This window comes from Hippopotamus amphibius, chromosome 3 (assembly GCF_030028045.1).
Source record: "Hippopotamus amphibius kiboko isolate mHipAmp2 chromosome 3, mHipAmp2.hap2, whole genome shotgun sequence".
In the NCBI taxonomy this organism is placed as follows: Eukaryota; Metazoa; Chordata; class Mammalia; order Artiodactyla; family Hippopotamidae; genus Hippopotamus; species Hippopotamus amphibius.
The window spans coordinates 28,781,745-28,805,675 of record NC_080188.1 but is presented as its reverse complement, the minus strand read 5'-3'; the positions used below and the strand labels follow the sequence as shown (position 1 = coordinate 28,805,675).

Sequence of the window (23,931 nt, the reverse complement as noted above, 5' to 3'; positions counted from 1 at the left end):
ACTGAGGTGCAAGGGCTTCTCACTACCGTGGCTTCTCTTGTTGCAGAGCACAGGCTTTAGGTGCATGGGCTTCAGTAGTTGCAGTGCAGACTCTGTAGTTGTGGCACATGGGCTTAGTTGCTCCATGGCATGTGGGATCTTCCTAGACCCGGGATCGAACCCGTGTCCCTTGCATTGGCAGGCGGATTCTTAACCTCTGCACCGCAAGGGAAGTCCCCAGCTTTAGTGCTTTTATAGACTTTGTTTATGTATGCTCTCAGCCATTATCCTTTCTGACTGAAAAACTCTTAAGTTTTAGAATTTTTATACACCAACTTTTTAATCTTGAGTTGTCTTATCTCCTTTTTTTAGTGCTTTAATCTCTCTCTTACATATGATGACCAAAATTGCGTGGCTTTCTAAAAGTGCTCTCTATATGGATTTGTCGTAAATAGTATATATTTCCATTCTCTTTGTACTCTTATGTGTATTTAGTCCTATATCAGGGAATCATTTCTTTAGGAATAAGGAAATAGGCTACAGCATGTGGTAGCTGGGACCTGCACTTTGGTGCTAGAGGAACTGGTTTAGAAATTGGTACTTACTCTGAATGACTGATCAGTTCACACTCTCTAAATCTCAGTTTTTACCTAAGGTGGGGTTAATTGCTTCCTTTCAGTGTTGTTATAAAAATTAGAGCAAGTGCGTGTAGAGTACTTAGTGCAGTATTTTGGCTATAGTATGTGCTTAGTTAATGGCAGTTGCTATTAGTATCATTTTGTCATTATTCTTCCCATTGTCTGTCTTGCTAACTACTGTATCCCCAGTGCCTCTCACAGTGCCTCTCATCTACCTTGTGTTCAATAAATATTTGCTGAGTGAATGTACCTTTTGGCTTTTGAAATTCTTGAGTAGTAAGATTGTAACATTTCAGAAGATACAGTGCTCACAATTCAAAATAAGATTCCTAAATAAATAAAAGCATCTTGTCTTTTAGAGTAAATAACAGACATTTTTTTCTGCAGGGGCAATATGATAAGGTATAAATGGTAGTAAATCAGTGTTTGAAGCTGAGTGACTTTGAGAGAGTCATTTAAAACCTTTCTGAGCCTGGAGTTTCACCACCCCCACGCCCCACTTTCTTTTTCTTTTAATCTTAGAAGAGAGGCTGACTGATCTCTCTAGGTACTCTCCAGCCCTGAAAATCTATAATCCTTTGAGAATTGAGTTGTGTAGGTCTACAAAACATCTCTTTCCAAGCTCTAAGTAAAGAAGTTCTCAATGTTGATTTTTATTTCAAATCTAAAGAATTAACATTTTGGTAAAATATTTTCTTTCTTTCTAAAATTTTTTTGGCTTCTCTGAGACTTTTTAGATAATTGCTATTTAGTTTTGAAACTTTGATTAACAAAATGGCCTGTATCTCATCTGTTTCTTTTACTTTTAAGTTGTAATATGCTTAGATTTACTTCTAGATACCTTTTCTCTCAACTTCAAGTTTAGTTATCCAATAATTGTGAGTTACTTTGGTTGGGGTATAGAAGGGGTGGAAAATCAAGTGGGAGAGGTCAAGAGTAGAGGGTTTTGAGTGAGAATGCAGCCTTGTGAGACTTAAAATTCAAGGGACAGTGAACTTGGGAGAATCACAACTAGAGGGCTACAAATATTTGTATATGTGAAGAATTTGAAGTATACTTACTAAGTTATATTAACAATTTTAAAAGTTACCCAGAACTTTTAGAACTCTAATTTACTCTGTGTTTGGGATTTGAGCGTTTGTATTCAGTAACTCTGAATCATAGGATGAGAATGGCAGTGAACATTTGGATGAAGAATTAGATAAAGAAAAATGCTTCTAACATGTTGCAGATAATGAAAGCAAAACAAACGTGAAAACATCATAATGAAATTTTAGTGAAGGGGGATCTTGAAAAGTTTCTGGTAAACAAGAGATGATGAATTAATGTATTTTTTCTTTAAGAACTTTTATTGAGATATAATTGACATACAATAAACTGCATATATTTAATGTGTATAATTGATACTTTTTTTTCTTATTAGTAATGTATGTATGGCAATCCCAGTCTCCCAATTCATCCCACGTCAACCTCCCCATCCCCACCCTACTTTCCCCACTTGGTGTCCATATGTTTGTTCTCTACATCTGTGTCTCTTGTTCCACCTTGCAAATAAATGTATTCTTATGACAGTCATTATTATTGATTGAAGGTATAGGAAAATCAGTTTTTAAAGGATGCTATCCAGTTGCTTTATTTCTATAAATATAACATATCTATAAGGGCTTTCATATATTCAGGATAAGTGTACGTCTGTGAAACCATCATTATAAATGATGCCATAAACCTGACTATCACCTCTAATAATTCACTCCTCTCCTCCTCTTTTTTTTTTGTGTGTGGGTGTGATGAGAACATTTAACATAAGCTCTACCCCATGCATTCTTTCTCCCCCCAGCTTTATTGAGATGTGATTGACATATTACATTATGTAAGTTTAAAGTGTACAACATGATTTGATACACGTATATATCGCAAAACCATACGTTCTCTTCTAATCTTTACAACAATCCTATGTGGTAAATATCATGATAACATCTAATAATTAATTATTGAGTGTTCACTATATGCCAGGGATTGAGTTAATCAACTTACTTGTACTGTGTCATTCAGTCTTCCCCAACTTCCAGGAGTAGGCATTCATATTATTCCTGTTTTAAGAATGAGAAAACTGAGGTTCAGAAGTTAAGTAATCTACTTGAGATCCCACAGTCTACAAAGCTAGGCCATAGTTAGAACCCCAGGCTTAAAGCTCCAAATCTCATGCTTTTTTTTTCACTCTTTGATAAGGATACAAGATCAACTTTTTTTCTACTTATCATAATTTAATTTTATACCTGGAAGCAGGGGGATTTTAGAGGTTTGAAAGGAACTTAAAAGATCATTATTTCACAAGATAGGAGATTCAGGCCCATAGTGTTGTAATTTACCTAAGTTTATCCAGTTGATTTATAACAGATAACAGTGTTCAAGCATTTTATATATATTAACTTTTGCAGTACTTTAGTTTTTCAGCAGATTTAGCTTTCCAATTATTTTTCCCTAATATTTAAACAAATTTGTATTTCTTGAAAATACAAACTCACAGTAAAGGAAGGAGGCCACAAAAGAGATAAAGATACAGGAAAACAGTATATTTTAATCAGATTTTATGCAAAGTTCCAGTTGGACAACTGAGTTGGTATATTACTTTTACTTCTGTTTTACTTTTATAAAACAAAAATCAACATCCCTGTCTTTGAGAAATTATCAGGTTCTCGCTCCCTAGCGAATAAGTACACATTATTTCTGGTAAGGTGTTTTTTTCCCCCCCTAACATTACACCCTTTCTTATAAATTTATTTATTTATTTAATTTATTTATTTGCTGCGTTGGGTCTTCGTTGCTGCACACGGGCTTTCTCTAGTTGCTGCGAGCGGGCTTTCTCTAGTTGCTGCGAGCAGGGGCTACTCTTCATTGTGGTGCACGGGCTCCTCATTGTAGTGGCTTCTTTTGTTGTGGAGCAGAGGACCTAGGCGCATGGGTTTCAACAGTTGCGGCACATGGGCTCAGTAGTTGTGGCTCATGGGCTCTAGAGCACAGGCTGAATAGTTGTGGCGCACGGGCTTAGTTGCTCCGTGGCATGTGGAATCTTCCCAGGGCAGGGCTCAAACCCATGTCCCCTGCATTGGCGGGTGGATTCTTTACCGCTGCATCACCTAGGAAGTCCTACACCCTTTCTTAAAACTTGTGCATTTTCTCTTAGAGAGATTGAGTATGTCTGTAATGAGCTAAGGCAATGGAGGAGGGACAGGGACTCTCACTGAAGGCAGAGTCTGGATTTCTAACACCTATCAACCCTAGGTGTTCAGTTTGCAGTTTCTTGCCCCTTCTTCAGTATCTCCCATATTATAAGGATAAAGAAATAGGTTTAACCTCTTTCAAATCTTACTTCAGTTACTGTGGAAAAGGGATCTCATATAAAAAATTTCTTATGACCAGAAAAATGTATTTATTGCTATTTCATTTTAAAGAATACTTTAGGCTTAAAAAAAAAAAGAATACTTTAGGCTTGAAACTTAGAAAACTGATTCTTACATAAACTAAATAAATTACTGCCCTTAGTGTGAATGGCACTGATGATTTGCTTTTAGCTGCAGTAAAAACATGTTACTAAATTCTCATTATAAAAGAGGATATACAAAAAAAGGTGTAAACTTTGAGTCTTAAATGTGCAGAGATAGCACTGAGACTTTAAAAATGTGTTAGACTCCTTTAAATGTGTTTTGCTGAGAGCTGGCTGACATTCAGTTCTCTCTGAATATTTAGAACATAGTATTGGTTTGGTGGTTTATAGAAAGATTTGCCCATCTGTTTCAGTGTCCAGTCTGCTGTTACCCTGTGTGATGAATTCTTAATTTCAGATACTGTATTTTTCACTTCTAAAAGGTCCATTTGATGTTTTTATAGCATCTGTCCTGTTTTGAAATTCATCTTTTCACCCATTTTTTCCATCTTTTCCTTCTATTTAATTGAATATACTAATCATAATTAATTTAAATTCCTGTCAACTAACACCAGTACTTGGATTATCTGTAGATCTGTTTCTGTGGGTTTTTTCTTTTGATTATTGGCTTTTAAAGTTTTTAATTTTATGCTAGATGTTATACACAGAATGAAGTAGAAACTCCAGAAGAAATCTTCCAAAATCAAGGGTCCCATCTGTCCTCTATTAGGCAGATAGGGTGAGGAGAATGATCACTTTGATCTAATCAGAGATTGAGGTGGGTTGGGCTGGGTTGCAAGTTGAGTAAGATTCACTCCATCTCTGGTTTTCTGTTTCTGGGGTATGGCCCCTTTAGACTTTTGATTGAGGACTGGAGGGTCTTTGCCTCCTTTCCTCAGAAGGTTGTATCCTTTGGATATTTTGAATTTAGCCTTCCATCTTATGTAGGTTCAAGTATTTGGAGGGGGAGACCAATCAAGAGTTTGTTGCAGGTCCTCCTCCCTCTAGCAGAATTTTGTCTCCTAAGTACTGGGAGACTATGAGTAATTTTTCTCTGCCTTATCTTGGTCCTCCATCCTTCCATGCTGCCTCAGAACTCAGTAGCGTCTCTGGGGAAAGCTGGCTTTGCATTTTGGGGTACATCTCATTTCCAGTCCATCGAGCCATGCTGTACAACCTATGGCAGCTCTGTTGATTTCCCTTTTCCTCTGTAGAGTCCCACTGGTTGTGCCAAGCCTAATCCTTAGCTGACCTCTCTAATCAACAAAGAAAGAAAATGCCAGTACATAATCATCAAATGATTTAGAAAGGGCTCTTTCCTTCTCTGTATTTTATTTCATCTAGTCCTTGTTGCTTCCAGAATTTTCTGGTGTTTTAAAAACAGTGGTTTTTTTTCTTTTTTAATTTATACATTTCTATCTGTGATGGGAGTATTGGCTTAAGTGTTGACATCCCACCCAGAAATATAAGTCTCTAGTTACCTTAACTTTATATAAAGAATTATGCTGTTCTTTGCATGTTGGGAGGGAAAGAATGGTGTGATTATTACTATCTTGTTTTTACCATTTTGTTTGAAATTTCTTCATATTTGGAATAGAAATCATATTTTAAGGACATTATATTCATTTTATGTTTGTGCCTTGAATGGAAGGATTTATAAATTAATGTCAATTCAGATGCAAGTAAAAATAGTTATGTTTGCTGATCCCAAGTTAAAAAGTGTTGGATTTAAAGTTTAGAGATCTGGGTTTGAATCCTGTTATTACCCTTACTGTTTGTATTACCTTGGGCAAACCATTTAACTTCTGTAAGTCTGTGCACTTACTTCAGTTCATGTTTTGTTGCACAAAGCAAGATATAAATAACACCAAAATACATTTTGGATAAATCTCACTGAGATTTAAGAATAGAGTAGAATGAGTATTTCATATACCTTAGAGCTGAAGAAAATTTAGTTTGAGATTAATTTGGCTATTCAAGGCCGATAGCCTAGTTAGTGACTTAAGATACCTTGCATGTCATAGACATGTTATTCAACAAGCTACAAATTCTTTACAAATTCATAGCTTCATTGAATAATGGAGAAAGCATGATGTTGAAAGCCATACAATCCTGGTTTCAAATCCCAGCACCACCATTTCCTAGTGTAGCTTTGTTTCTTCACCCCACAAAGACACAGTGTTCATATGTAAAATAAAAGTTATACAAGCTGTCTTTTCTAGGTTTATTGTGAAGATTAAATAAGGTAACAAAGGGAAGACACATAGCATGGGGTCAGATCCAAAGTGAGGATCAACAAATACTATTCCTTACTCCTTTTTGTTTCTCTAGTTGTCCATTATAATCAATCAGCAGTAACTTTTTTCCCTCCTACCTATTGGTTCTAGCCAGTGATTCTTCCTTGCATAGTTATGTAGGTTTTTAAAATCCCTGATAGTAATACGTTTGACTACATTAGCTTAGTGAAATTCATTTGTCTTATGAACAATTTTTTCCAGTTTTCTGCTCAGCTGAAACTCAGTTTTAATTTTTTGAGGTGTAATCAGTATTTTCTGAGAAGTTACCAGATGTTTGTAGATAATGCCTTAAAATTGTGTGTAAATTGGTGCATAAATACCTTTTTCATCATTCACAAAGTAGAGTAACCTTAAAAAATTAAGAACCAGTAGCCTAGTCTTACACTCTTGATTAAATTGTATTTGAGCATACTTTGTTTAAAAGTACCCATAAGTCACTGCTCAGTACTAAGTTAAAAGGGCATTTTTTTTAAGAACTTTTATTGAGATACACTTAACATATAATAAACTGCATATATTTAGAGTGTACAATTTGGTATTTTTTTTCTTATTAGTTATATATGTGGCAATCCCAATCTCCCAATTCATCCTACCCCCCAGTGATTTTTCCCTTACATTAAAGTAATTCATTTAAAATTTTGTATGGTTTCTTTCTAATGAATTATAACTAGGCACATTTTTGTTTCACTTATTTTAATGATTTGAATTTACGCAGATGTCAAAAGATAAGTATAGTTCTTTTTTGAAAAATACTTAAATGTTTAAAAACTTATAGATACATTCAAAGCATTATTCTAGTTAAAGCCTAATGCATTGTAAAGTTAGGAGTTTAAAATGTGTTTTAAATAAGAAATTGAACGTTTGAAATTGCACTTTGACCTGTAATGTTATGAATAAATCCTGTTCAAATAAGCTTTAATTTTAAGTTTAAATAGTTGAACTTTTACAAATAGTTATTAGTGAGCTACTCTATACATTTTGTTAACATATCTTAGCATCTTGTATCATACAGACTGATAAAAGTGCTATTTCTTTGAGAAAAACTCAGAGAAATTTTGATACAGCTTCCACATTTAAGATTTTTCCTTTGGTTTCAAGTACTTTAAAATCCATGAGATTTCTATTGATTTTATTAGCAAGTTCTAGAAAACCACTTCTTTGAAAAAACACTTTTTCAGACGATTGTGAGTAAATGAATCATTGGTAATGAGTATACTGTTAAGTAATAGTAGTAACAAAGTAGGGAAGTAATACATTGAAGATTTTCTAAATGATTTCTTGCTGTCCTGAAAGACTTATTTATATCTAGTGGCACATAATTTGTTTATAGGGAATAATAACATATTCTTTAGAAAGTATGATTTTAGAAAAAATTACAAAAATGTTTTTTCTCATAAGTCAAATTTGAATTTTCAAGAAATCCTAATTTTCAATTGCACTAACTTACTATATCTCGATGTTTCATATATATTTGTCTATTGTAAGCTTACTTTAGATGCTTCTTTGGAAATTGGTAGGGGTATATCATACCTAATATGAATTGTTGATTAATCATTATTTAATTAGGCTTTTTGTGAATTATCTGGGCTATTTTACCTCTTTTGCAGTTTTCATGTTTTGACCTATTTCCACAATTGTACCAAAATTTTAAAAGGAACCAAGGGAATAGAAGCCAAAATTTCTATCTTCTGTTATTACTACTTGTTACTCAAGTTGTCTAATAAATAAGTCTATCTATAATTGAAATGATGTTTTATAACCTGTTATTTTTTACTTTAACATTGCCAAATGGCTACATTAGAACTAGTTCACCAATGAGAAAAACAGAATTAGCAAGGTGTTGAAATGAGGAAATGCTTAAAGTGAGCTCTGTGATGAGGGAGATGGGTAGGGGTCCAGATGCTTAGAGCAGTCCGATGTTATTCTCATAAAAAACTTGTTTTGATCATATGGTGTGAGTTGGTGGTCTTCGTCCTTTTAATTAAGGATGAAAATCCATGATAAAATTAGATTTCTTGTTGATCATCTTATGCAGAAGGACTGAGGATTCATTGGTTAAGAACCACCAACCTGTCCTCTGGCCCCCAGGGTGTGAGCACTGAAAAGGATTAAGGCCCACCGTAGGGAAGCTTGCACTGAAGTCTGCACTGCCCTTTCCCCTGTTCTTTCAGTTAAATAGAAGATTTTTAGTTCCCATGACTATCAATCTGGTGCTTTTCACAAGCACCAAATTCTTTTAAGAAAATTAAGATGACACATTTTTAGATCCACTGGGCTAGAATACTGAAAGTTTTTTTTGTTGTTGTTACTTCATGTTGACAGACCCAATACATACTGGGTTTTTTTGATGCATATTAGTTTGCTTTAATAGATGTTGAATTTGGTGATTGATACAAATTTTTAAAAATCAGGAAGAGATTTTTATATGGTTAAGTTTGTTTGTCCAGTAGTAATTGTAGAGTTTGACCGTGTTAAATCTTATATTTCATTAGAAATAGCTATCTGACAACCCTGTGGACATAAACTCTTAACTTTTATTTCTATATTACTGCAATAATAAGATACTTTCTTTTCATGTTTAAAGGCTTTTAAATAGCTTTTATAAATGCTGAAGTGTTGTATATTTTTTCAATATCTGCCAAATTGATATTGTATTTAATTGTGAAAATATATTTTGATTTTGTTAACTAAAAATAATTGCAAAGTATTAAACATTCTCAGTAAAGCTTTTTTTCCCCATATAATTTGAGCTTTTGTTGTTACTAACAAATAATTTGTGGCACAGTTTCTTCTCTCTCTCTCCCTTTCTTTCTTTCTTTCTTTCTTTCTTTCTTTCTTTCTTTCTTTCTTTCTTTCTTTCTCTCTTTCTTCTTTTTTTTTTTAATGACTTACAATCTACATACTTGTCACCTTAGTGTGCTAGAAATGCTCCACTCAGATCAAGGGTTCCTTTCTGGTTTTGTATGTTCTCACCTGCTCCTCACTGTAAATCATTGAGATGTCAAGTGCAATGATTAATTAAGCTGCACGTGCAAGTGCTTTTTTTTTTTCACCTGTCAAGCAGGAAAGAAGTCTTATAGCAAGATTAGATGGTGCTAATTCACAGCTATTACTCCAGACTGTCAAGTGTGTAAAAATATTTTATATTTAGATGCTTATTTAGAATATGGCATACCACCGTTTGTTTGGTTTAGAATTCGTAAATATTGTAAGATACAATTATTATATCAAACCCTGTCATTAAATTTCCAATTAGAGGCAAAAGATAAATTCAGAATTCCTGCATAAATATTTTGGAATTTAAGGTTCATACTTTATAATTATCTCTTATTCAAATACTGGTAGTTGATTTATTTAAAGTAAATATTTTTAAGTTTCTAAATTGATATGTGTGTGTATGTATCATATACACCATGAGATCCATTCATAATGAGATTTGTTCTTGTTATAATATAGTATGAGTTTAAATTTGTGATGAAACGATGATTGTGGTAACCACTTTTTTCTGTGAGTAATGAATATTTGCAGAATGTAATGTTAAACTTTTAATTTTTATACATTAGTATGAAACAACAGACTTGGAAAGCTTGTTCTCCCTACCCTACTTCTTTCATACCCCCTGCCCCCTTTTTAAACCATCAGTAAAAAGTAAAACCTCAAATTGTATAGTAATCTTAATCTATTATTAAAAGGTCCTAGAAAGGAAGATTACAAGGTAGATTCAGGTTTTGAATCGGTTTTGCCATTGGTTTAGCAGCGGGTGGGCAGGCAGATGCCTGCTCAGAGTAGAACCTATTGCCATTTTTCACCATTGATAGAGTAGCCTTTCAGAGTCAATGAGCTCTGTCAATGTGAGCTTGTCAAGGCTACAACTTCATAGACCTGAGAGGCGGTTTGAGAGGTCAGCCCTTTTCAGGTTCGCTGTGATGCAAATGAACTTTAATGCTTAAACAACTATTGGAATTTTTATGTCTGCTCCTTGTTCTTTTTTCTTCACAAAGTCATTGACGAGACATTCAGTGCTTTTTAAATTGGAAGTTGCATTGTGCTAAAGACCTAGTACAGATTTACGGAGGGCTGAAAGCAGTTAGATCATGTTCTTTTCATGGTGCGATTAGAATCAAATCGATTTCCCTACAGCCTTCAGCATTCAGATGGCAATTTTAACAAAGCTTGGGGGCTAGACAAGGGACAAAACGACTGAACTGAATGTTAATTACACTCTGCAGCCTTATTTTCTTTTGATTTGGGGCTGACTGGCAACTAAATTAACAAAAAGTGTGACCATAACTGCTGCCCTATTTTCATTTAAAAGGAGAGCTGCCTCTAAAAGGCTATCTTTACAAAGAAACAAGTGAGGTCTGCTGATCATTGTTAACAAGGGCACTTTTTTCCCTTTAAAATTCTTGCCAAAAAAACTGTTTAAAAAAAGTAATGTAATAAATTAGTCATTGACATGTTATTACCCAGAGAGTTAGTTGATTTTCTGATTTTTATGACATAAACTTGGAAACTGCAAGGCAGTAAGTAGTAGTTGTGAATTATAATTGGCACCTCTGTGACTGTGGTGTGTCTTTAGCATGTTTAACATGCTAAAAGGTAATATGGCAGCTAGATTACAGTAAGTAATTTAAATAAATATTAAACATTTTATTATGTAACATTAAAGTATTCAAAACCAGCTTGATTCTAACAATTTTTCACCTACCTCATCCTTGCTTGACATGCACATTTTCATATTTGATGATTAGTACCTATTTAGTTGTGCCACATTAATAGAGCCGGATGCTTTTTTCCTTTCCTTGCAAGAAAGCTGCAGCTGCAGCAAGTTGCAGTTGCTTCTTGTGGCAACACTGTCCTATTTGCACCTGCAGCTGTGTCAGTCTCATCCCAACACCTGGCACCATGAATTATCCTCCTCTTTATTCCTCCCAAGCAAGAAACATTTCATGCTGCATGGTATATGTTGCAAAAATCAAGTGATCTTAAATGTAAATTTCTTAGTTGATTCCTGTGATAGTAGTATTGAATGAAGAGTTTGATTTTCAAATAGAACCAGTTTTGTTTGAAAATCAACAAAAATGATAGGTTTAAATGCAATTTTGCCTCTGTTTGAAAATCTTTATCTGTGGAATAATAAACTAGCTTTTAAATTTGGACATTATTTTTAAGTATGAGGTAAAGATTAGTTTGATTTGATAGTAAATTGATTTTTTTATTAATGTTTATTTCCTTTTTGAATTTACTCTAAAAGTCCTTTTCATTTTGGTAACTAATGTGTAAACGTTTGTTTTAAAATATATATTCAGGTCTTATTACTACTTAAGTATTACAAAAATATTTTTGAAAGAAATGGGGATTTAAATTTGTATCATTTGGTAGATAACATTAGCTTTTTAGACTATGATAGTTTTAAATTAGAGGCTAGTAAGCTTGAAACAATTAAAAAATACAATGCCAAAAAACAAAACCATATCTTTATCAAAATAGAGTACTATTTCTGTTCAGGCTACTATTTAGTACTAGAATATTGATAGTGTTATAGACCACCCTATACTCAGTCACTGTCTTATACCTCCTTCCTTTTCACACAAAAAGCAGCTGCAAAACAAAGTTTTTCTAAAACCAGTCAAGAGTAAACTTTTTTCTCATTTGTCTTCCAGACACGAAGATCGATTGAGAAGTTATTAGAATGGGAAAACAATAGGTTATACCACAAGGTGAGTACCACAGGGAGCAGCTTCGTACTGTTGGGGTCTGAATTGCACAGTATGGAAACAGATGCTTTTGTTGAACTAAAAATATGAAAGGTGGACAAATGGGTTAGTCTGTGTGCTGCAATAAAATAGAGCTCATTTTTCTTCTTTTACTCTCCTACTTGTCTAGCTGTGCTTGCACTGGAGACTGAGCAAAAGGAAATGTGAAACGAATAACATGATGGAATATGTAAGTTAAAGGGCTGTTTTGTGAGTTTCTCTATTAAATGATCATTTATTTTGCTTCTGATCTTATTCTTTCCATGATTATTAATCTGCAAAGGTGTCAGGAGCTCAATCTCCTGAGCGCAAGGATTTTCTACGGTTCACAGATGCGTGGTTTCATGTGCAAGACTGATTTATAAAGTTATGAATGACTTGAAAACAAGGCTTCACTGTGTTCTGAAAAATAATAAATTAATTGCCAAGATAAAATAGCCTGAACGTGTGTTGATGGAGTGTGAAATTTTAGATGCTGTATAAAGAATAACCACAACTTTGGTTACGCAGCAAGTCAGATATGGCTTTTTTATATAATGCTAATCAGGTTTCCAAGTATGGAAGAAAACCTTTCAGCCAAGCTGCTGGAGCTCAAGAAACCTTTAGCCTTTATAAAGATTTTAACTGCCCATACCTCAGTGGCCTTTAAAGAATCTTTCAAAGTGTTATTGGAATATTATTCTGTAAAAATTATCTTAAAAGTAAACAGGAGAGGAGGTGTTGCTCATCCTATGTTTATTCTTTAAAAGATATCTAATGGGCATGTGTATACAATGAATTTTAGAGCTTAGAATGGGATTTAATTTACTGACTACTTGTTTTACTTGAATAACTTTTCTCCTTTTGAAAAGTTCAGAATACTATAGAAAATTATGAATATTCTCCCTTAAGCTTGGGTGTTTCATTTTAAATATGGAAAGGTTAATATATGAAAATAAAAAGATCTGAGGAAGAGTTAATTACCTGGCACAGCATTTCTGACGAATTTTGTCTATTCTTTTGAAACAGTATAGCCATCATAGGTAGTGTGTGTGTGTGTGTATAAAAGATTGATGAAAACAGTGCTTAGATACTGGAAATAGGTGGAAATTATCATAAAATCATTTTTCTCTGTTGCATTTTCTCTTTCTTTCATTATCACACAATCAAATCCCATTTTTAGCCTTGAACATAAAAGATATCTTTAGCTCTATTCAGTGAACCAAATAATGTAGATTTCATCATTATCTGTTATATCAAACATGTTAATTTATGATGAAAAAAGGTACTTGGTACTTCTTTATAATAATAAAGGACATTCAGATAACTTGTTTTGAGATTGACCTGTGAAAATGCTAGTCTTGTATTTTCATCATAGATGGTGAGAGAATTTATATATTTTGTGAGGAGGGATGGATATGTAAGAGATTTAAAGGATCTTGTGAAAAAAATATTTGCTATATTTATAAACCGAAACACTAAGCTTAAAATGGAGGTTTTAAATTAATTAATTAATTAATTTTGCACATTTCTAAATTTACTTTGGAAAGCAAAACATGAAAGTTATTCCCATACTATTGTTTCCAGATAGAACTATAAGAATGTCATTCATTCATAAAATATGTTCATTATATTCATGTTTATTTTTATGGTATTCTATTATTAGTTAAAATAAAATTTAACCTTCCAAAACATTCTGAACATATATGCTCTGTTTGTAAAATACCTTACTTTAATTTTTCATAAATTTTTAGGTAAACATTTCTACTAAAGTCATTTTGTTTTCACACCATCGTAGAAGATATCCAGAAGAGTAGTTAAAATAAACATAGAAATTGCTTTAAAAATTTATTTTTCTAATTTTCTTGGAGAGTGTATATATATATATTTGTGATAGTTGAATGGGGGAAAAACATAATTTTAAAAACCCCCTAAAAATAGTTTTGAAAAGTTAAGATAGTAAATAATCTATCATGTATATCTATGTGACTTCAAATTTTAACTTACAAAATTTCATTTGTTAGTTAAAGGGAAATAATTCTCCCCAGTTATATTTTGAATATTGGAGTAAATCTATGAAAAATACCAACTTGATAGCAATTTTTTTTTATTCAGCTATGGCAAAGCAGTATGATCTAGAAGAAATTAGACAAGTGGCTAATTTCTATGTGTGGCTTCTGAAGGGAAAAAGTGTAGGATATATTCTTTAAAAACTAGGAATAATTCAAGTATAGTCAAAGATAGCTTTTATTATTCATTATGTAGTATATACTATAAAATGTGATTTAATCATCAAATTTTAGAGCTATAAAGAATCTTCTCATCTATCCAATCCCTTTACTTTATAGATGAGAAAACTGAGAAACAGAGGACTCTAGTTCAAATAAGGAAGCTGGATAGGAAGCTAATGAACATTTGGTAGGCAAGTAACAGGTCAGGAGAGTGGCCCAGGGGGCACCAAAGTCAACTAGGAGAGGAGTATTTTGGAGCCACGTATAGAAATGCCTTCTTTATTGAGACAGATCAAAAGCCAGAACTGAAGAGTGAAAATGAAGGTTTCTGGCCCAGATGGCTAAATGTAGAAGAGTGTCCAAACCTGGAGGTCATATCAAGACACAGTTTCTGAAAAAGAATGAGGAGTTCATCAAACTTGGAAACTGTTCAGATCAACTAAGTTTTTTGCTTAACATCTATTCCATACAGAGTTAGAACAAGGGGAAGAATTGATTGTAATTTACGACAGTTCCAAGTTTGAAATAAAAATTAGCTCTGGTCAAGTTGTGTCTTTCCATGTTACTGTGTTTTATTTTTGTTGATTTTCCGTTAGTTTGCTAGTAAACAGTCCTTTGGAACACATTTTAACCTTTTAATTTTGCTAACCTGAAAAGAAAAGATTGTTTTAAAAAAATTAAGAGATAAAGGACCAACTCTTTGTCTAGAGATCACGTATCCTGGTACAATAAAATGAAAATAACTCTAGAACCTAAAGACCCATGGAATTAGGCTTTAGATAAAAGGGAGGGAAGCCTAAGGAACTGGATACTGGGTCAGCTACAGCCACCATAGGGCAGTAGAAAGGGCAAGGCTTTGGAGTTAAGACAATCCTTTGTTCAAATACTGACTCTGCTGACTCCATAATCCATGGTGTTGCACTTCTCAGACCATCAGTTTGCTCATCTATAAAATGAGTGTGATAATACTTGCCTCATAGAAAATTGTTGGGATTGAATAGATCCATATACTATGAACCCCTTGGTATTTAGTTCTCAGTAAATGCTAGCTCCCTTTTCTCATTCATTCATGCATGCATTCTTATGTTTGTCAGAGGCACTATCAAAATCATTTTAAGTAATGGAATATAACTGAAGTTTTTTTAAGAAAAAATTTAAAAAAAAAATCTTTTTAAAACTTTTTTTTCTCCTTCTGCAGGTCATCCTCATAGAATTTTTACCAAAGACACCGATTTTTCGACCAGATTAGCATTTACTTTATTTATAGAGACTTTCCAAGTATGTTGTCTTTCCAATGGTGCCTTGCTTGGTGCTCTCCTGGTGGTGACATAACATTGGTTCTACAGAATGTGTGGTGTTTTTTTCTGTTTTTGTTTTTTTTAAATAACCGCATGTTCTAAGTGTGCATTTTTGTCAAACTTTGCAACAGTTATTTCATACAGATGTTTAATACTTAAGTTATTGTGCTCTTTTCTGTTATGTATTCTGATTTTCAAGGATTACTTTTTTGTATTATCAAAAAATACATTTGAACTTAGCATAAAAAGTGGCCAGCCTTTTTTATTTTACCACCAAGGTACACACAGTCCTTTATTTATTAATTCCTTAATGTAGAAAAAAGACCTTTGTAAGGCTCTACTTATCTATTCTAGTAAGCACACTCTTCGTTTATTTTTCTTGCTTTTTAAATTTATTGTCATTATTTTAAAATAGTAAGTTTTCTTTCATAGCTTTTTGAACCCTAGCGTATTCTTTCTCATACAATTCCTAATGCTCTGTTTACAGCAGAAATATCTGTAACATTATAAAGACCTATCAAAAAGTTTTGAAAGTATTTCTGTCTTCAAAAGTTGTAAGGCAGGATTAAATTATTTTCATTAGAATAGACCAATCAGTGAATGGTATGCATGCATCTAATGGTTACTAGAGCTCAGGATCACAAAATATAGTAGCATTACAATCTGTATATTTTTGATCAAGATATTAATAACGGCCTTATTTGGGTTATTTTTTATTGTTTATCAAATCTTATATACAAAAGTATAGAAATACCCCTTTAAAAAATTTCTAAGGAAAATATTTCTCCCAATCTAACATAATTGTAGAATGGATATGTGTTTCTGAAAAGTTTTTGAAAGAGAGGAGAAGTTGTAGAATTGAAGTAAGCTGGTGTTTAATACCCCGTTAATATTTAAAATAGATTATTACTAAGAAATGGAGGACATATTTAATACTGTTTTAATCCACTGGTTTGCTTTCAGTCCAGTTAAGTATACGTTTTTGATTGAGAGTATGACATTATGACATACAAGTTTAGTCAGATCACTTTGTTTCTTTAAAGTATGTACAGACTACATTTTTCTCTCCTTTTGGTTGTACATATCTCCATGCATTTTAAAACTTTCTAAATTTCTGTATGGCCTATGTATACATTTTTGTTTTTATAAACCTGAAATTATACAAATTTTGTGTGTGTCAAGAACTTGTTCCATACAACTGTGGTATTGAGCAATAATGTGAATAACTTTTGAAATTATATAAACTATGCTTAATTTGTATTAAGAATTGGCACCACTATATAAGACCTTTTTTCCTTGTATTAAATCTTTTAAATACCAGTTTCATTAATTTATATACCTGTATTTTTAAAAAGTATTTCTTTGTACTTTTCCAAAGTACTGTAATTCTATGTAAATTTGAATAGTTGAATGCCAGTAGATTATATCCTAATCCTATATCAGGCATTAGGAACTATCTTAAAAACTAGGATTTTTTTTTTTTGGTCTGAGATTTATTTGTTTCCTTTGCCTCCCAAAACACCAACTTGAATTTATAAAACACTTTTCCTATGAAAAGCTCAAAGTACAAGAATTCATACACTTCTCTCTTTATTTACCTTGTGTCTTAAGTATGTCCTAATCACCTTAAAGTAGTGCAAATTAAAAGGTAATGCTATTCAGAAACTCCAGTATTCCTCTGTGGTTTCCCTGTAACAAATTATCGTGTGGAGCATGCTAATTCTGCCTCAGGATTCTGAAAGAACAGAAAAATATGATGACTGTGTAGACTATGCAACATGGTTTTCCAAATCTAAAATGTTGAAATTTGTAGAGCATCTGTTAATCAGCTTTATAGGAAGAACTATACCTATTTAGACATAATTTTGTTCTCCTATTATTCTTCTATAAATTGTGATTTTAACATTATTATATTCTCATAAGAATATTTTAACAATAAGATAGTTTTCATACTTGATAATGTTAAGTATAGGATTTTTTTTAACTTTCCAAATTTTAATGAGAAGTATCAATATGTCAGTTGCTTAAAGATTCCCTAGAAATGGGCACTCTTATATTTCTAAAGAATATATAGAAAAGAGCTGTGAGTGGCTAATACATGGCATTACCATAAACCATTTATGCTTTGAGCAGTTGAGGTTTTATTAGTAGCCCCCAGTGTAAGCCCTTATCCTTTCTTGAATCATTAAGTGCCCATGTTACTGGAAATTAGGAATGTCAGAGATGCCTGTGTTATATGAACATTAATTAGTCCAAGGAAATGTTTTAAATGATAATCTTTCGTTTCTCTTTTCTGGCTTGAAGTTTGTGAGACATGAACCGTAGAACTTGTAAAACTGGCCAAGAAAAGGTATTGTTGGCAGAAAATCTAATGTATAGATTTTACTTATGATCTTTGTCATATAATACTGGCATTTTACAATCAGTCTAGCATCCCTTTGTAGAAACATTCCTTTATCAAATAATGTACTTTGCAAACCCTATTATATTCTAGTACACGACTTTTGTATACCTGAGTTAAAATACATACTCCCAAACTTAATGACTATAGTAAAACTGAAGTGACACATTTAGCTTTTAAGGTAGGTATGACCCTGTCTCACAACCTTACCTATATAAAATGGTCATCAGATGCTTTATTAAGACTTTTTAATGACTAGGTTTCATCCATTTAAAATATAAACATGTAATTTTGGCCTAAAATCAAGAAATGTTCAACCTTGAATACTAGTAAACAATGATTTCCTTTTCTTACTAGAGAAACTAACTTTATAACAATTTCTCCATGGTTGTATTTCTGTGTTATATGTAGAGAGCTTCTGATTGCTTCTTTATATTAATAGACACAGGCCAACTGTATAAAATCTTGACAGCATTCCATATCAGTCTTTGGTTGTAAAAAATGATATTAAATAGTAACATGTACAGTTGGATCCATAGTTGCATGAGTTCAAACTACCCTAGTTTTATTTAATATTCTGTATATAGACTGTTTCAGCTTTTATGGTATTTGCTTCACAATTATAACCATTAGCTGCTTGCCTGATGTTTCACTGTAAATGTTTGCTTTGGCTCAACTCTTGGTCCATAGTACTAAATCAGAAGTATGGTGTGTTTAAAACTGTCTTTGACTGAATTCCAGCATCTAGTCCTGGACTCTCTTTCCTGCTCCTTTCCCCCTGAAGTACCATGGGTCCTTTTGCTGCCCTCCTGATGTCCAGAGTCTTCACCCAAGTGTGGACATAGTTCAGAATTGCCTTTCTATCTTCCTTCCCCAAAGCTCCCAGTAAGAATGTTAATTTTTTGGCACTCTTAGCTAGGTGTTTAGAAAGCCAGTTAAAGTGAGTCAGTCACATTAAGTGATGAATGGCTGATATCCCAAAGTCTGCTAGAGTGTTACTTGCATTTTTAAAAGGGAATTTTTTTAACTTAAATTTCCACTTGGTACAGTGGTACAATTGGTGTTTTCCTTTTCAATAGACCCTGTCAGTCTGGACTTTCCAGAAAGGAGTAATAGAATGGTTGCATATGGGGCTTCTCAAACCACTATTGCTGAAGAAAGCCGATTTATGTCTAGTATTAGGGTGGAAAGAATAGGCTCAAGACGAATCCCAAACCAAACTATTAGTTATCCCATAATCGTTTGAGTTTAAGTAAATACCCTTTTTAAAATAAATAAAGCAATTCAATTTTCTATAAATGTAATAACCAACTTCATGTTGTTTTTAGGATCATACCTTTGATATAAGTTGATATTTGAATGAGATTTGTCTTTAAATCTTGAGTTATCTTGTTCTGTACTTTTACAGAGATTTTTAGATAGTAATTTAGAAGAAGCTTAAATATGGTTTATAATTATAGTCATAATTCTGTGTACTTGTTTCTGTTATAGGGAGCAATAATAGCACCCCCCCCACCACCACTACCACCTCCCCATGGTAAGTCAAAACAACAGAAGTTGTTTGTAGGATTAATAGACAGTAATGAAAACAGAAATTCAGATTGCTAATCCTGATTTCTGATGCTCTGCAAGATCATCAAGTTACTTGGCCTCTTTGCTTTTCATTTCCACGGAAAGAGGGTACTATGACTACCTCATATTTTGTAATCATTTATTTTGCTGTTATTTATTAAGTCCTATATAGAAGTAAGTAGCTAGATGTTTTATAGTAATGATTGAGTAGCTTTTTTGACTTACATACAATATCAGCAGAAACTTGAGTTATCAAATTTTGCTTTTAAAATTAAAGAGTTAGAGTAAGTACTCCCTATATATACTTACAGTAAGGCTTTGCTTGTTTAAAAATCAGGTAGACATTAGCTGTAATATTTGAGAAAAGCTTTCTAATGAGACCTTTTAAAATATAGTTACATCTCCAAACTATACCAGGTAATTCTTAATTTTGCCAGATAAGCTATCTTTTTTTTTTTTTTTTTTTTAAAGAACCATAATATCAACCAGTCTTCAAGAGAAGATAAGTAACAGGTTGGTGTTTTGGCTACTCCCCTCTATTGGACCATAATGTACCCTCATACTGCAGATTTTTCTCTTCTATTATTTTTCCTGGTGGTTCTTAATTTAGTAAAACTAGTTTCAATTCTCTTTCAATATAAATGCTATATAGATTTAAAATGTTTTAGAAGCACGTTGTAGTTGCTCAAGAAATCTTTTATACTAAATAAAAGACCACCTCCTCTTCCTTTTCTTCTAATAGCAGCTTATTTAATTAGGTAATTACTACAATCTCATTGCATTACCATGAAGTCTTCATAAACAGGAGTTTGTTTTAACTGAAGTTATCAAAGCCCCTTAAAGTCTCTTTCTTTTTACATTTGTTAGAGCTAATGACATTTTGACCTCTCAGAAGAGTTAAGCATTGTAAAACTGGCAGTGGAAAGGCAAGGTAGACATGATTGGAAAGCAATGTGCTGAAATCTACTGTTGGAAATAACTGCATTGGTATCCAACAGTTTGGTTTACAAAGGGGAGAGTTATGCAGTGGCCAAGAATTGCACACAGTTTTATGCTTCCTTTTATACATTCTTTACATACTACAACAGAAATTATTTTTTTAAAAGAAAAATATTGTTCTAGATAGTTTTCCTCTTCTATGTAATGTCCTTTGAGAAGGTAGGCCAGCTTGAATACAGTATTCTTCTATTTATCTTTTATAATTTGTGTGACAATTAATTTAAAAAGTACCAAATAAAGGATTTTAGGAATTTTTTCCTATGTCCTTGATGAGCATGGAATAGTTTTTAAATAAAATATCAGTAATTCATCAGAAATTTTTGATGGGTGAGCAGTTATGCAGACCCAAGAGGTCCCTATTAATTATGCTTTCAGGTAATTCTAATTACATCCAGCTAAGTCTAGTAACATTAAAAAAAATGAAAATAATTTTGCTAAAGTATGAGTTGAATTTTAAAGGTATATATTATATTTTTCTTTCATTATTGAGAAATTAAAGCCATTGTCAAAGGGATGTCATATGTTTTTGTTAAGGTGGGATTTTTCTTTTGGTTAGATAAAAATTTGTTGGTTTTTATAATTGTGAGGAAATCTGTATTTAAGGTGGCGTGGTTTTTGTTCCAGTGTTGGTTGCAGTATATTTAGTCTTGTAAACTTAAGTCTTCATTGACATGGTTTTTCTCGTAAACAAATGGAGACCTAATTTGAGCTAGGGGATTTTTTTTTTTCCAGCTTTTACTGTGTTTGCTGGCTTACTTTGCCTAGTTGAGTTTTTATGACTTTCATGACTTCAACACATGATTCCATGCTCAAAACTGAAATATGGGCTAATTCACAGCATTTAGTCTGTAAAGACTGTCATATGTTAAATAAAATTTTAAGCCAATTTAGGTGAAGTTGGAAAAGGGAGTCTGGAATTTAAGAGATCAAATCACTTTAAAAAGAAATTGACCAAACTTAATAACGTCTCTTGAAACGACCATGTGAATGAACACACACACACACATTTCTTCTGTAGACATGACCTTCACAAATATCCAGGAATAAAATATTAACATTATGAATATGAGTTTAGGAGCTATGAGCAATAGACTTATTAAAGAAAATTTTACATTATTGTGTTCATGAACTTGCTTTATATTTGGAAAAAAGATGAGGAAAAAAAATAACTTACATATTACTTTTTTTTTCCTCCAAAGATCTTATTTAAGTTGTCCCTAAATTTTTAAAGCCAATACAGCTATTAAGGTTTAGCATTGGTTTTTAAGTTTTTAGGGGGATGCAGATAATTCTAATCACTACTCCTGTAAGTATACATATTTAGCATTTAAAAGCTAAAGTCTATCTGTTGCATTGTATCAAATGATTGTCATACAAACTCTTTTTTCATTTTACTTGATTGACCCAGGTATCCAGTGCAAACCTTTAAAAAAATAGTTCCATATATATGGGAAAAAAGTGTATGTGTGTGCATATATACACACATACACATATTAATTCTAAGATGAAGTAATTATAACTCAGTTGGCTAAGACATTTCTGCAGTAGGCGGTAGAGATGCTTTTACACTCCATTACCTGGATTGTTACAGTTAAAATGCAAAACAACAATTGATTCTGTTTGAAACAGTTAAAAGCTAAGGGAGATTTTGTGTTTGTGGATTATTTTTGTGTTTCCTAGAATCATCTCAATATTGTAGTTTTAAAAGGATTTATTTTCTGAATTTTTATTCTTTTATTCATTTTTTGTTTTCATCCTGACAAGCAAAATGCAAGAGTTCTCAGAAATAAATGTTTTCCTTCTCACAGATGGAGACCTAAGCAAAAATGCCATTACTGCTTGCATTAGTTACTATCTTAGAATCCTTCACAGAAAGCCCAAAAGATAGCCCAACCTTTTGTACCTACAGTCTTAGATATTGTTAGATAGCCATTCAGTTTTCTTTACATTGTGTGTGAGATGAATATTTCTTAAGACTTTTTTGTTTGCTTTACTAAAGAAATCAACGAAGGAAAAAAAAATGTCCAAAAAACAAAACAAACAAAAAACACCCTGTAACTCATGTGAAGCATGCAGGGTGTTGTAATTTCAGTTTGCAAAGCGGTGTGATACAATGTTGCTGAGCCAAAAGCACATGATAGATTTAATGTAGCCAATTGTGTACTTTTGAAAAAAAGAGTAACTGTTCCCTGTGAGTTAATTTTGGATTTTTTCAAAATCTCTCTTTTAGGCTTTGTGCTGGATTCTTCCAGACAAATGGGTATTCCATGTGGGCCACTGTTCTGCTAAATGCTCTCAGTTCTCCTTTTGCAATCAAGATTATGTTGCTAAGGAGATTTTGCTTTTATTGGTGCCATTGATTTGTGTTAATACGTTTTGAATACCTCTCCGTATTCTTCCATAGACAAGGCCAAAAGAAAAACTTCCCCGAGTTTCCCAATTTACATTACAAATGGAGCGGTGGTGTAATGAAGCCTATATAAAGTGGGCAGTTGAAAGGGAACTAAAGAAGGGCACTCAAGTGAGAAATGAAGAAATGTGCTGAGGGTAGTCTGTGGGCTGCCTTTGGTCCAGCTGCAGGAACTGGCCGGGCCATAGGTAGAGTGAGTGAGCACCTCCCTCTGCAAAGACCACCCACTTTTTGGAGCCCAGGCTGGCATACCATAGATTACCTCATTGACTAATATAAGGCCATTTAAAAAGTGAGAAACTTCTTCTGAAGTGGCAAAGAGATTATTCTCTCTCACCCCTAGATCTCTTTTTGAGTCCTTCCTAGAGCATGACTGAGGCTAGACTTCTTCCTGTCCCTCATGACCTGAAGTTATCCTTTAAAGGCAGCCCTATGGATGCTTGTGAGGACTAGCATATGCAAATACTGCTGTTATGTCTCTAGTTGAGAGGGATGTTAACTAGATTAACTTTAAGGCTTTAGTTATATGCTCCTTACTTTGTATCGTATTCTAGACTCCAAAGACCATCTTCTTACCAAAAAGCTCAAATGTTCTGCTGTGAATGGAAGGAGAATCCAACTTGACATGTCTTCAATCAGTGATTTACTTACTATGTAGTATCTGAAGGGGCCAGAGAATACCTTTGTGGCACAGTCATACCTTTTTAGTGGTTTACATTGTTCAGACAGTCTGGTGTTAACTCATATGGTTTTATTTTGTTTGTTTTTTAATCAAAGCACAAATACTGCACTGATATACCCTAAAGAATTTTTAGATACTTTAAATTAGAAGTGTCAAAAATTAAATATATTTTTTATGAAAAAATTGCTATACAAGTCTTAGGAAATTAAAAACTGATCACAAGGAAAGCATCTCAAGTGTTAAAAGAACAAGCCTGCATTATTTT

General features: G+C 33.0%; 1 protein-coding gene across 2 annotated transcripts in view; it reads left to right on the top strand.

Annotated features, from left to right (window-relative positions):
* CHIC2 (cysteine rich hydrophobic domain 2) overlaps positions 1 to 16,764 on the top strand; it is a 48,182-nt gene extending 31,418 nt beyond the window's left edge. For both annotated transcript variants that reach the window (XM_057729053.1, XM_057729052.1), the window contains exons 4-6: positions 12,002 to 12,058; positions 12,225 to 12,284; positions 15,503 to 16,764. In XM_057729053.1, the coding sequence (XP_057585036.1) occupies positions 12,002 to 12,058; positions 12,225 to 12,284; positions 15,503 to 15,553 (168 nt within the window). In that variant the 3' untranslated portion in view covers positions 15,554 to 16,764. The remainder of the gene's footprint in view (positions 1 to 12,001; positions 12,059 to 12,224; positions 12,285 to 15,502) is intronic.
* The last annotated feature ends 7,167 nt before the right edge of the window (positions 16,765 to 23,931 follow it).